Source organism: Plectropomus leopardus, chromosome 9 (assembly GCF_026936395.1).
Source record: "Plectropomus leopardus strain MGB_pleo_1.0 chromosome 9, ASM2693639v1, whole genome shotgun sequence".
Taxonomy (NCBI): domain Eukaryota; kingdom Metazoa; phylum Chordata; class Actinopteri; order Perciformes; family Serranidae; genus Plectropomus; species Plectropomus leopardus.
The window spans coordinates 10,323,977-10,336,092 of record NC_142184.1 but is presented as its reverse complement, the minus strand read 5'-3'; the positions used below and the strand labels follow the sequence as shown (position 1 = coordinate 10,336,092).

General features: G+C 40.3%; 2 protein-coding genes across 7 annotated transcripts in view; both read left to right on the top strand.

Annotated features, from left to right (window-relative positions):
* Positions 1-8,047, top strand: part of frmd4bb (FERM domain containing 4Bb) — a 54,504-nt gene extending 46,457 nt beyond the window's left edge. For 4 of the 6 annotated variants that reach the window (XM_088081945.1, XM_088081944.1, XM_088081946.1 and 1 more), the window contains 5 exons: positions 214-381; positions 554-1,338; positions 2,824-2,962; positions 4,142-4,261; positions 6,203-8,047. In XM_088081945.1, coding sequence (XP_087938071.1) covers positions 214-381; positions 554-1,338; positions 2,824-2,962; positions 4,142-4,259 — 1,210 coding nt within the window. In that variant the 3' untranslated portion in view covers positions 4,260-4,261; positions 6,203-8,047. The remainder of the gene's footprint in view (positions 1-213; positions 382-553; positions 1,339-2,823; positions 2,963-4,141; positions 4,262-6,202) is intronic. The other 2 variants (XM_088081947.1, XM_042492149.2) reach the window with 2 other exon arrangements.
* A 250-nt stretch (positions 8,048-8,297) lies between these two features.
* lmod3 (leiomodin 3 (fetal)) lies at positions 8,298-11,926 on the top strand. The gene is made up of 3 exons (XM_042491045.2): positions 8,298-8,819; positions 8,941-10,512; positions 11,542-11,926. Exons 1-3 carry the CDS (start codon positions 8,532-8,534, stop codon positions 11,587-11,589), a joined length of 1,908 nt encoding a protein of 635 aa, XP_042346979.2. The 5' UTR covers positions 8,298-8,531; the 3' UTR covers positions 11,590-11,926.
* The last annotated feature ends 190 nt before the right edge of the window (positions 11,927-12,116 follow it).

The following is a 12,116-nucleotide window of genomic DNA, read 5'->3' as shown; positions in this document are numbered from 1 at the left end:
TGGGGAAACACAAATCTGATTGTTGCCAGAACGTTTAGTATGCAACTTGTTTAACAACTTTTGATTTTATCTTGAAATGAAGCAATTGTATCACGTTTTGGCAGAGTCCATAATATTTGTTATGTCATGTTTGCAGCCTCATTCCTTTCCCTGCATCTCATCCCCTTTTCCTTTTCTTTTTTTTGATCCTTTCCCAATGCCACAACCTTTTAGATTAGCTTTTGAAGGCCAGGAGGCTTCCCACTACTACCAAAATCCAAGAGAGGTCTCCTCCGCCCACAGTAGTCCCTATAAAACCCTTCCCAGACCTCCTAGAGATCCACGCAGCATGCCGCCCACCCCGGTTATGACCCGCAATGCCTACAGCAGCAGCCAGCTCAGGTGTGATCTCTGCACTGACGCATTGCAGACCTAATATCTTTCTGTCTCCCTAACACTCTTCACCAATTCCCTTATATTTACCAAATCTCCCTTTATTTTATCTAATAAATCCAGAAATATAACTGATTTTGTCCTTTTAGAAGACAGTTTCAAAGTTATGTCTTTCCTCCAGGTCCGAGGGGTCTCCTCATTGCTTCAGGCATCGCAGCGGAAGTCTGGAGTCGCAGCCTCAGCTAAGAAAAGACACGGACTCCGAGAAGCCCGTCTTTATATTGTCACCAGCCCACCGCAGCAACAGCACTGAGGTGTTAGAGGATTGCTCGTCTTACACCAGCCAGTCCAGTCTGGACTACTGCGGGGCGGCAAACTCCCAGTACAGCACCCTGGACTCCCGAACCTCAACCATGCATCGTCTCCACAGGAAGGTGGAAGTGTATGGAAACACTGGGAGTATGCCCAACTTGGTCCAGCACCACTCTGGCTGTAGTTATTCATGCGAGACCTCAGCACACTATGCACCCAGTGCCTACTACGTCTCCGGCTACCCCTGCCCGGACATGGAGCCTTACGCTAACGGTGCCTACGTGTATGAGAACGAAGTCGAGGGCCACTACAACGTCAACCCTTCCTACCAAATAAATGGGTATCATGGACATGATAGATTCAGGAATTACAGCAGTGACCGGGCTGACAGTCTTTCCCAGAATCCCTACGCGACGGTGAGGCCGCCACGGAACAGAGAGGGGCCCAGAAATGAGCTGTTGGCCAAGAACATGCACAAGGCACTGGTGGCGGAGCATCTGAAAGGCTGGTACCACCGAAACAAGGGCCACAGGGAGGGAGGGAGGGGGATGCTGGCTGGATATGACTTCGACAGCGGCTCTCAGCTCAGCCTGGGCTACCAGACCATGCCGGCGGCCTTCAGCCACTCCAGCAGAACCACCTCCTTTTCTTCAGGTGAGATGATGTACCTGAGCAGTTTGATAAAGACAAAATTAAAGGTTCAGTTTGTAGGATGTAGGGGGATTTATTGTCAGAATTTAAATTAAATATATGAAGTGTGTTTTTTATGTATAATCACCTGAAAGTAAGAATTGTTGTGTTTTTGTTAAATTAGCATAAGCCGTTTAAGTCTGTATATTGAGCACCTTCATATACGGAGATCGCCTTGTTTCTATGGTAGCCCAGAAAGGACAAACCAAACACTGGCTGTGGACAAATTTGCCCCTTGCTAAAAATCTCCTGAACAATAAATAAAGAAAGGACCCTAACCCAGGAGATGTTTCAGCTGATCGCAGTCAGCAATTATGACCACTAGATGTCACTAATCACCCTAAATCTTACACAGTGGACCTTTAATGGTGTATGAAGTAAAATCTTAAAGAGAATATAAATGTTTTTACTTTCTCTAAATCAGGAATAGATGTACACGTATATATTGCTTACATTTATCTGCTGATGGTTGTATATCACATAAACTGGTGGAGTCTGTCTAAGTATCTTGCAAGGGATGCTGTTTTATTTCTATATCTATTTCTTCTTCACTTTGAATTCCTCCACTGAGCCCTCAAGAGCTGCTAAGCCACCCAAGACAATTTTATTTATGTGAGTTTCAGTCGAGAGTTTCACTTGATGTGTCCAAAGCTTTTCCAGGCTGCCAAAAATAGTAGTCTGGGAGAGAATAAGCCCCGGTTTGTGCCGTTAATGTATTAATATTATTTACATAGTGACAGTCAGTCATTACAGTCACAGAGCAAAGCATCTTTGTTTTTTTAAAGATGAATGCTTGGTGGTTGACTTACTGCTGATATGAAGGCATTGCTGTAATATGCAAAGACTACTTTACCCACCTCAGTTTAAAAATATTGTTTCCACTTGACATCTTAAAAGATTTTTAAACCATTTCCCAAGTTGTGAAACTAATTTCTAAAACGAGCAGCTGTAAATTACATCCCATTCCTTATTTTAAGATTGATATAAACAAGTGTAACTAATGATAAAACTTTAAAATGCTGATTCATATTGTACAAATTAAGGATGAATGTAATTCTGACTGTAATTCTTTTGATTAGAAAACTGAGCCACATCTCAGTGAAAAGGGGGTTGAAAGTCTTTTCTATCTAATGTAACACTGATGCATGAGATGCACAAACTTGTACTTGTGATTTATTAAAATGAGATTAAAAGATATAAATTAATTTTAAGATATTGGTCCAAACACAAAAACAAAAGAACTTTTGGAGGTGTAGGTCCTTGTAAGTTTCCATGTTAAGTGGCAGGAACAGTTCTATAATAACATAATGCTGTGTCATGTGAGCTGTAATTGTTTGTCCTGCAGAGGTGACATTAAGCCGGACTTAAAGAGTGTTTCCAATAACAACAATTACTTCTGAGTTCCACACCAACATTACCTGAGCGTTGTTGCCTTTCTGTTGTTTGCAGTGTCCTCAGTGGAAAGCACAGGAAACTGGCGCAACCAGCTCGCAGTCGGCCTGACAGAGTACGACACATCTGACACACCTCAGTACCCACACCCTGGAGCTCCTGCTTCTCCGTACAACCGCAGTCCGTCACATAGCAGGTGAGTGCAGCAGGTTACTCCACGCTGAGCTGATGCAACAGTGTGACCCAATCATAGACTTTATTTTCAGTTTAAATATGTGTGGATCTTTAGATAAAATGCTGGTTACTATTTTGAAAACAATTCAAATTAAAAAACAATCCTCTCACTTGTTCTATTTATCAGTATAGATTTTTTGGTGCGAGTTGGTATATCAGCAGAAGAGATGTCTGCTTTCTCTCAAGTATAATAGATCTATGGCAATCGGCTTGTGGTGCTCAGAGCATCGAAAACTGTATTTGAAAAACTCAACAGGAATGTCTCTCCAGAAACCATAACCCGGTTACTCAGTGTGATTCACTGTCCCTGTTGTGAGCAGTTTTATGTAGGAACTATTTTCCTTCAATTGAACCACACCCACCAACTGAATCATTGCGCAGAAGGAGGTGTGCATGTACAGCTAGTGCTACTGCCATTACAGCTCATCTGTAGAGGACTGCTTTAATTTTTGCATCTTGCGCTTTTGCAAGCACAAGTCCTCATTAATAAATAGCCGTATGCCTCCTTCTGTCTGTGATACGGTGGGAAGGTGTACTTAGGTAGAAATAAATTAGTTCCTATATGGAACTGCTCACATTAAGATAATTAGAGTATCTTGAGTAACCAACTCATGATGTCTGGATGATTTCTTCAAATGTGTATATATATATATAGGAGAGAAGGCAGACATCTCTGCGGCCAATGTCTCCAACGCTCAGCAGCTCACACCAAAATAATTAAAATTATAAAAATAATATATTAAAATTATTTGACTGAATTATTATTATTTTTAATTACTTTTTGGATAATGTCATTGTTATTTTTTTCTTTTAGTGTCTTTTTCTTTGTTTTTTTTCTAATTTTCCTGTGCTTTATACTTTTTTGCTAATTCTTGTGTAATTTCTTCTTATGCTGCTCATTGCCTTTTCCCTATGTTTCTGAAAGACATCAAGACAGTTTTCTCAGGTGTTTTGTGTGCTGCTTTGCCTCTGGATTAAACATCACACTGTATTTCTCTGCATTTATAAAAAAAATAAGTTTTATCTTGTATTTCTCTTGTCTGACCTGACCTTTGGCTCATTACAAAAGTATCTACAAGGACCTGCTCTCTTTCTTGCTGCCTTTTCTATCTTGACTTATGATTAATGCTCATGTGTGCAGATTTTCTCCAGAAAACAAAGTGTCTGACACAATTCCTAAAAAATCTGAGTCAGTTGAGGTGGTTGGCTCTGAGGCCAATAGTACAGATGAACCATCAGACAACCATTCTAGCACCTAAGGGTGAGACACAGCGGGCTGCTTTGTGTCGTGTTGCCAGTCATTTCCACTTTGACATCCCATCTGCATTCGTGTGTCACTCCTGTATAGACTATTTATGCAAATCATCAACATTTTTATATTGTGGTCTGTTTTTTCTTTCTTCTGGCACAGCATCTCTTTGGTATTTGCACAAAAATGTTTTACTCATTATCTCAATGATCTTACATACAGCAAGGCAAAAGCATACCTGAGAGGTGATAATCACGTGATTAAAGCGCCGCACAACAAAAAGTCTGCAGCCAGGCTAACAGCTCTGTGAGGACTTAGGCAGAGCAGTGCTAAATGCTAACATCAGCGTGCTAATGTGCCCACATATGATAATGTTAACATGCTAGTGTTTAACAAATATAGTTTGTAAGTATTCACCATGTTCTGTATGTTAGCATGTTAGCACGCTTATATTTACTCATTAGGCCCTAAATGCAAATACAGCTGAGGCTGACTGGAATGTCATCAGTTTTGCTGGTATTTGGTCATAAAACAACATATTGGAAAAAAATACCTGTTTTCACCTGGTATTGGCTAAGATGAAAAGTCTGGGGATCACTAAAGTTATAACAAATCAAAGTGAAGGAAACAGAAATGTTGAAATGTGATTGCAATATATAAAATAGTCGTTAAAACATTTGACTAAAAAGAGAAATTTCAAACACAATCACCAGAAAGAAATGTTGGCATTGTAGGTCATGTTTCTATAAACCACAGATATGTTACATTTGTTCATTATTATGTAGTGGATACATGGGTATGTAAGTGACGATTAGGAAAAAAATCATGTTTATGTTTAATAAACAATGTTTTAGTGGCACAATCACAGCTGGAGACGCTGTCCATGTCTCAGTAAAAAACAACTGCTATTTGTAGCATTTATCCCGGATGGAAACAAAGCAATGGGTCGCTAAAAAACACTCATGATTATTGGCTAAAAAGCCACTGGAGATGAAGCAATGACTGGCTATAAAACAGCTGGTTTTGATGTTTATTGATCTTTAACAGTGGTCTGTAGCATGGCAGGCGTCTCGCCTACGTATCACGCCATCCACCGTCCCCTCCACCACCCGATGACAATGTCACTTCTTATGCTACTTAACTTATAAACATTGATTTGATACGTATGAGACAATTAAATTAATGTCAGAAAGAGAGAGAGATAATTGGATGCTCTTTATAATTAGACATAGGTTAAAAACATCTGTTGGGTGCTGATGGAAAATGGGAAACAACAGGATAAACAAAAAGGACATCCAGGCTTTTCAAAATTGTGGAAAACAAGCGGGAAGTACATTAAAAGCCTTATTTTTAGTGGCTAAATCATTAAAGCCCTTCCGAAGACCAGCAGTAGTTGTAACATGTTGGCTTTTATAATGCTTTAGCCCCTAAAAATAAGGCTTTTAAATGCAGTTCCTCGTTTTCCACATTTATGGAGTACCTGGATTTCCTTCCTGTATATGAATAAATGTATTTATGGTTTGCAAAAACATACAATGCCAACATTTTTTTCTGGTGACTGGGCTGAACTTTCAGCCTCATGATGGCACCAGAGGAAAAGTCAGGGGATTATAAAAGCTGGAAGGCATCATTCTCAAGGGATAATGAATGTTTGAATTCAGTTTCATGGAAAACCATCTTATAACTGAGTATTTCTGGATCAAAGTGGCGGGCTGACCAATGCAACATTTTAATCCTGGTGCTGCTGTGGCTAAAAAGTAGTAAAAGCCCCATTTTCTCCATGAAGCTGAAATCATGTTGCATGCCTTCACATCGTAATGTGGACTTTTTGTTGTAGTGCATCTTCACGTCCATTCCTCAGTTTATTTCACAAGATCCAGTCATGTGCTCATTTGTTGTTAAACAATTGAACCGTAGTCGATTTGACATCTTCTTGTCTTGCTGCCTGTGCAGATATCACCTGGATGGAAGCTACATGAGCATCCACTGAGGAGGACCAAACCAAACTTTGGCACAAATAAAGCCATGGCCAGCAGCACATGGCGGGGATGAAGTTGAAACATACTGTACTCAGACTTTCGGTGGCTGCCATAACCCCGTGCTGGAGAGATGTTGGGTTTGTTAGGTTTTTGGCAGAGTCTACGTGTACGCTGTCCTCATGTTAAAGTAACCTCTGAACACAGTGATGACACTCTTGAATGACTTTCCCATGTGCCTTGGATTGGATGAATTGTACGGGCAGATGAGAATGTGTCAAGGAACTTTAAGATGTTGCACAACCACACTGGATTCAAACCCTTTTGTGTTTTAAAAATGAAAAAAAAGAGGCAACGTGTTTTTACTGCATTTCCATGTATTTTAACAGCAACTAGCTACTGCCTTATACAAAACAGTAGGTTATAGAGTAAACGTTTTTCACCACTTTCATCTCAGTAAAGTATGATTAAATAGTCTTAAAAAAACATCTAAACTGAAAACAAAGCTTGAACATGTCCACGATGACAGTGCAAGAATTGATCATTAGAGCAGACTGTGTATTTCCATTTCCTCCTTTTTAATCAGAATGTATTATGTCAATATTGTTCATAGAAACATTGGTCTTTGTTGGTGGTGTAATGTGTTTTAAAATGCATGATAAGAATTTTTTTGGATAACAACTTCTTTTTATATCAACAGAGGACCACTGCCGTTTAAAAAAAAACCCAAAACAAAACAAAAAAAAAAAACATATCCATGTCTCATTGTTTTCTCACATATTTGTACAGTCAGTGTGTAGTTATATGTGATTAGATGTTGTCATAAAATATTTTCCACCGGGAACAAGGATGTGAATAAATACATGTGCGACATAGATGGCTGTTGTCACTTTCTTAGAGAGGCCCGCGTGGCTGGTAAACAACCGTTTCAGGTTCTGATATGAAGAACATGAGTAAGCCTTGAAGGAATAGTTGGACTTTTTGGTATTCAGTATTTGCTTTCTTGCTGAGAGTTAGATGAGAAGATCAAGATCACTGTCATATTCAGTGGTGTCGTGGAGAGTTTACCGGGTATACCGATCTCTTTTTCTGGCCGTTAAGTATACCCACCTATCAGCCAAAAAGCTATTTGAATAATTAGGAGAGTATATTTATGTCCTCCTCCGTAACCTACCCATCTAGCTATTTCTATCAAATACCACTACACCATTGCTCATATCTGTCCATTAACCCCTTGAAACATGGATTGATATCAGTTTTCTTGTGCTGCGCTTTAATGCTTTTCACAAGCTATTTGACCCTTTGAAACTCGAGCAAATTAGTTTGATTTCTTTTGAAAACATGGGGAAAAAGACAATGACCAACTGGGCAAGAAATGCACCACAAACTGTAAGAAATTAGTAAAGGGTGACAAGAAAATTACCTAAAAAGACTGATTCATATTGTTACAGAAAAAAAAATCAAATAAATATATTTTATCAGCAGTTTTGTATTTTCATGTTTGTTTTTGTTTCTCACTGTTTTGCTTATTTTCATGTGATTTTCTTGTATTTTTTTTTCTGCTATTCTATTTTGCTATTTTTTTTGGGCCATGTTTTGTTAAGTTTCTCATTGTCTCTCCCCGTATTTTTGAAAGAAGTCAAACCAATTTGTCCAGGTTATAAAGGGTTAAACTTGAAGTTGATTAACTAACCATAAAAACTGTAAAAAAAGAGCAGCATCTAACTTGGCTTTGTCCAGAGGTAAGCATATTTTCGAAAATGTCAGACTATTCCTGTACAGTTGTCGATTTCTTCTATAAATAAAACCTGAATTCACACTAGATATGTTTCAAACTGATTTGAATAATGATCCTAAAAAATGTCTTCTCTACAACTCTTGGTATCCATTAATCTGATGACAAATTGCATTTCAATTATCACTTCTAGCTTGTTCTCGTGTTTGTTGTGCAGCACTTCAGAGCTCTGGGAGACTGGGAGGAGCTCTGCGTTCAGGCGAGACTTTCTACGCCCCCACCACAAGCAGCCCAGTCAAAATGGTCCACCTGCTGCTGTCTGTCCAACACTTTCCTTTGCCTGAAGCAACTGTCATCCCAAAAGATCCTGATGGCCGGGCCAGCTGAGCAGGGGCTGAAAGAAGAATGTTCGCATGTCTCTTTTGCTTGTACCTTAAATATCTTCCATGCAGTTCACAGGGTTTAATTTTAGCCTCCACATGCGGCACAAGCAGTCAGTTCCTTGCTGAAGTCAGAAGCTACTCAGTTTGCTCTGTCATAGATTGGACATCAACAGGAGAAAGAAGCAAATATGTCGGACGATAAAGACATGGAGAATCCAAGTGACGAGGATATTGATGAGGATGAACTCCTCGCTATGCTTTCACCTGACGAGCTTAGGGAGCTCCAGAGTGAGATGGATGTTATTATTGCCCCTGATGAGAGGGTACCGGTGGGACAGAGACAGAAGGACCAGACGGAGAAGCCTCCGACGGGGACGTTCGACCACAGATCCTTAGTTGATTACCTCTACTGGGAGAAAGAGTCCAAACGTATGCTTGAGGAAGAAAGAGTGCCTGCTACCCTGCTTCCCAGTGAGGTAAGAGATCAATTTAGAATATTGATATTTATTCAGAAACAATGAACTACAGGCAGAATTTCTTTTACAGAAGTGTTTGGACTACAATTCTAACCTTGGTCTGATGTGTTGCTTTCATCAGAAAACTTTGAGGGAGGAAACTGAAAAGAAAGACGAAGAAGAAGATGTTGAATATGAAGTTATAGAGGAAGTCATTGAGGAAGAAGCCTTAGATGGTGTAGACGGAGAGGAAATTATAGAGGAGATCATTGAGGAAATTGTTGAAGAGATTGACGAAAAGGACGAAGGGGTGGATGTGAAAGATGAACAAGAAGTGAAGTCACCTGTGACCACGCACAAACATGTGGATGTTTCAGATGCAAGCACTGAAAAAATACCAGAAAACAATACAGATGACAAACAGCCCGTTTCAGATACAAAGAAGAATGAGAATTCAGACCCAAAACACAGCACATCACAAGTTGAAGAGAAAGAGGAAATTAAAACCACAGAATCTTCGCTTCCCAAAGAAGCTCCAGAGGAGCCAAAGATAAATGACACCGATGATAAGCCCCCTCCAAAAGAAGAGAGAAAAATTAACAAATTGAATATTCCTAAGCTGTCACTCAATAACATAAAAATGACATCAAGACCTTCAGGAAATGAGACAAACTTGGAGTCGACACTCGACAAAATCCGCAACAATAACCCCTCTGTTACTGAGATAAACCTCAACAACATTGAAAACATTCCCAAAGAGATGCTCCTGGACTACGTCAACGCCTTGAAGAAGAACAAACACGTAAAAACCTTCAGCATAGCCAACACCGGAGTTGATGAAAACATAGCGTTCAACCTGGCCAACATGTTACGAGAGAATCGCAGCATCACGACTTTGAATATCGAGTCCAACTTCATAACCGGAAAGGGCATCGTCGCCATCATCCGCTGCCTCCAGTTCAACGAGACTCTCACAGAGCTGCGTTTTCACAACCAGAGGCACATGCTGGGTCACCACGCTGAGATGGAGATCTCACGCCTGCTCAAAGCCAACAACACCCTCTTGAAGATGGGCTACCACTTTGAGCAGCCGGGGCCGAGGATGGTGGTGACCAACCTTTTAACCAGGAATCTGGACCGCCAGAGGCAGCTGAGGAAGGAGGAGCAGAGGCAGCAGCAAGCAAAGGAGCAGAGGGAGCTGATGCAGATGTATGAGAACAGTCTAAACCTGCCTCCTGGTTTACTGGAGATGCTCGGGTACGTACCGCCTCTAGAACTCCTCCAGGAGCATGGGCTCGTCCCCCCCTCCTCAGACGTGAGCACTGCACCTCAAACACATCAACAGAAAGAAAAACCAGAGCCTCAGAGGAAGCTTAAACACAAGAGCGTGCCCAAACAACCCAGCGCCGCCGAACCGGCAAACGCACTGAAGGACGTCCAGCTGAAGAGGACACCCAAGAAACGCGATCCTTTTCTGGACCTGGACCCGAGGGATAATAAGGGACCAGAAAGGGCAAGTTTCCAACTGAGGAAGACTCCCAAAGCAAAGAATGTCAGCAGTGGGGAGGTGGCGGATGAAAGAGCAAACCTGAGTGACGTCATTAAGACTTTGAAGCCCATCCCTCGCAGACGACAGCCACCTAAAGTTGATCTTACACCCCGTGATCAGCTCCTGAGTGACATCAAAAAGAGCAACGTGGCCTATCTCAAATCTGTGAGTATCCGAGAATCAAGTCGAGATCATGGATTTAGGGGTAGTTCCAACATTTGACAAGTCATTTTTTAAAGGTCCAGTGTTTATGATTTAGTGGCATCTGGTGGTGAAGACTGAAGATTGCGCCGGCTGAAATTTTCAGGAGGTTTTTAGTGGGAGCTGAATTATCTGCAGAGGTCTCCTCCTCTCGATATCAAACAGACTAGGTGATTAGAACTGATAAAATCACTGAATAAAGCAGTGTCATGTTAAAAATCAGTGTTTCTCCAAAGTTGTGTAGCATGTCAAAAATGGGCCACTAGCCTAGCTTTTCTTAAAAAAAACCCAAAAAAATCAATGTAACCTGTGTGCATCGAGCACTGTGACACTATGATGTCACCGCTAAAATTAGTCTCTGTTGCAGCTACACATAAAAAAAAAAAACCAACGCAGTAAAAATGCAATAAAAAGTTTTCTAAAAATGTGGTTGTTGCTGTCAGTGCCTAGCAGCTGCAAGGCTAATGTCTATTGCTCACCTTTTTTCTGGGATAACATAAAATCTGCTAAATCATCCACAGAGATCTCTTTCCAAAACAAGACTCAGCGTTTTTTGGGGGCTTGTTTGCCACGAATGGCCCTGTCTAGAGCCAGTGCTTGGCTTGTCCTTTCTTGGATACTGTAGAAGCATGACAGTGCAACATGGTGATCTTTGTTGATATGTAGATATAAATAGATCATTCTAAGGTAATAAAAACACAACAACTCTTATTTTCAGGTGATTATACACTAAAGAAAGCATACTTATTATATTATATTCCATTTATGTTAATATATCCCCCTAAAGCCTACACACTGGACTTTTAATTGATATAAAGGGTTACTGTTAATGGTAGTAAAGGCCTTAAAACAGAGAAAACAGAGCATTTATAGCATGTGAAAGTGTTAAATTATCTGAACTTGTTTTACAGCTTTGTATTCGTTATCCATGATTATGTGACACCACTGTCCCAGAAGTCATCTTTTTATTCTTTCATTTGTTGCTGCTTGCAGGTGCCGCTCCCTAAAGTCCTGGAATCAAGTGAAACGAGTCTCCTCTGAGGTGCCAACTTGAGCTGTTTGTTCTCCTCACCAGACTGTATGTTTATTTTACACATATTCTCAAATGAACTGTGCAAAGCAAGAGTGAAGCAGACTTTCACACATAAGAGATATCGGGTGTTTGGTGTTGCTCTCTTGTGTTAACACACTCTTTAGATATTCGTTACGATATTTTCATCATTTGCTATTGCCATCGCTCATATATTTCTAATCATTTTGTGCTAGAAACCAGATCTTTTAAAGTACGTTTGTTTGATTAAAAGTTAGCTGATTTTATTTTAGAGAAAACTTGTTCCATATATTTGCATTTTGCTATAAAAAAATCTTTCACACTTTACCCGGGGAATGTTTTTTCTTTCTTCTGCTGTTATTAAAATGGAATAGCTCTCAGTGTTAAACAAATAGGATCCCCAGTGAATCATTGCAGTTACTCCCAGTTCTTCAAGGTGCACAAAAAAGACAAATTACATAAATGGAGATGAGTCAGAGTCCTGAGAAACTGTTGTGATGCAGATAATTAGTCTGAA